This window comes from Gavialis gangeticus, unplaced genomic scaffold (genome assembly GCF_001723915.1).
Source record: "Gavialis gangeticus isolate Ggan-Ray unplaced genomic scaffold, GavGan_comp1, whole genome shotgun sequence".
Lineage (NCBI taxonomy): Eukaryota > Metazoa > Chordata > Crocodylia > Gavialidae > Gavialis > Gavialis gangeticus.
In genome coordinates, this window is record NW_017729004.1 from 22,150,493 (window position 1) to 22,151,380 (window position 888).

The following is an 888-nucleotide window of genomic DNA, read 5'->3' on the forward strand; positions in this document are numbered from 1 at the left end:
AAACCATTATTGCTATTCATTCATATTACTGCTGCCAGCAGATGCTCCAAAGATCAGAAGCAGCCCACAACTAAGGATATTCAGGGAAAACAGGATGCAAAGCACAAAAGGCAGAGGTGATGTTTGTCACAGAAATCTTTCTTCTTTCAAACAGACAGGTAGTTCTGGGGGAAGCAAAGAGTATCAGAGATAAAACACAACCCCAGCTCCCCAAACTTTTACAGGCTGCAGAGGAAAAAAAATCAGTTTGTGATTTTTTCTTAGAACGTACCTGTTTGGATAACTGAAAGTGTAAAGTCTAAAAGGCATGCCTGGAACTCTGAATTTCCGAGCCCAACCATGACAACGTCTTTACACACTGTCAGATATGTCTAGACAAGGAAGTCAAAAAATATTATCAACACTTCTGCTCTTATGTTTAAGACCAATGTTTTAATAACAGCTAAAAATAATAGACACCAAATCAAGTTACTAATCCTGTTTTAAACCTCTATATTTTATATTTTAGCTGAAGCAAATACAAAGAAAAACACACCTAATGTTATAATATGAACTCTAACAGCATGTAATAGCTTTGGTGCAAGAGATCACACAGGAACAGCGTAACGTTTATGAAATATACATTGCTAGAATAGAAGCTAGAGGCTAAGATTTATAGCAAAACAAAGTCTATGTATTGCATAGATTTTTAGTTTCCTTCAGGTCTCATTTTGCAAACAGTCAGATATATATTAAAATATAGCTATTCTTCTATCATCTTATCACTGAAAAAAATCAGGTAATATTATACAGTGTCTCATGGTTCAGAAGAGCTACAGTGCCTCCTCTCCTCCAAAATTTTATTTAAAGCAAACTGTTCTAAATCCAAATATTTAATCAATAAATTTG

General features: G+C 34.5%; 1 protein-coding gene across 1 annotated transcript in view; it reads right to left on the reverse strand.

The window, feature by feature from the left end:
- NCAPG2 (non-SMC condensin II complex subunit G2) overlaps positions 1-888 on the reverse strand; it is a 94,518-nt gene that overhangs the window by 34,828 nt on the left and 58,802 nt on the right. Inside the window, exon 22 of the mRNA XM_019508160.1 lies at positions 272-371. Coding sequence (XP_019363705.1) covers positions 272-371 — 100 coding nt within the window. The remainder of the gene's footprint in view (positions 1-271; positions 372-888) is intronic.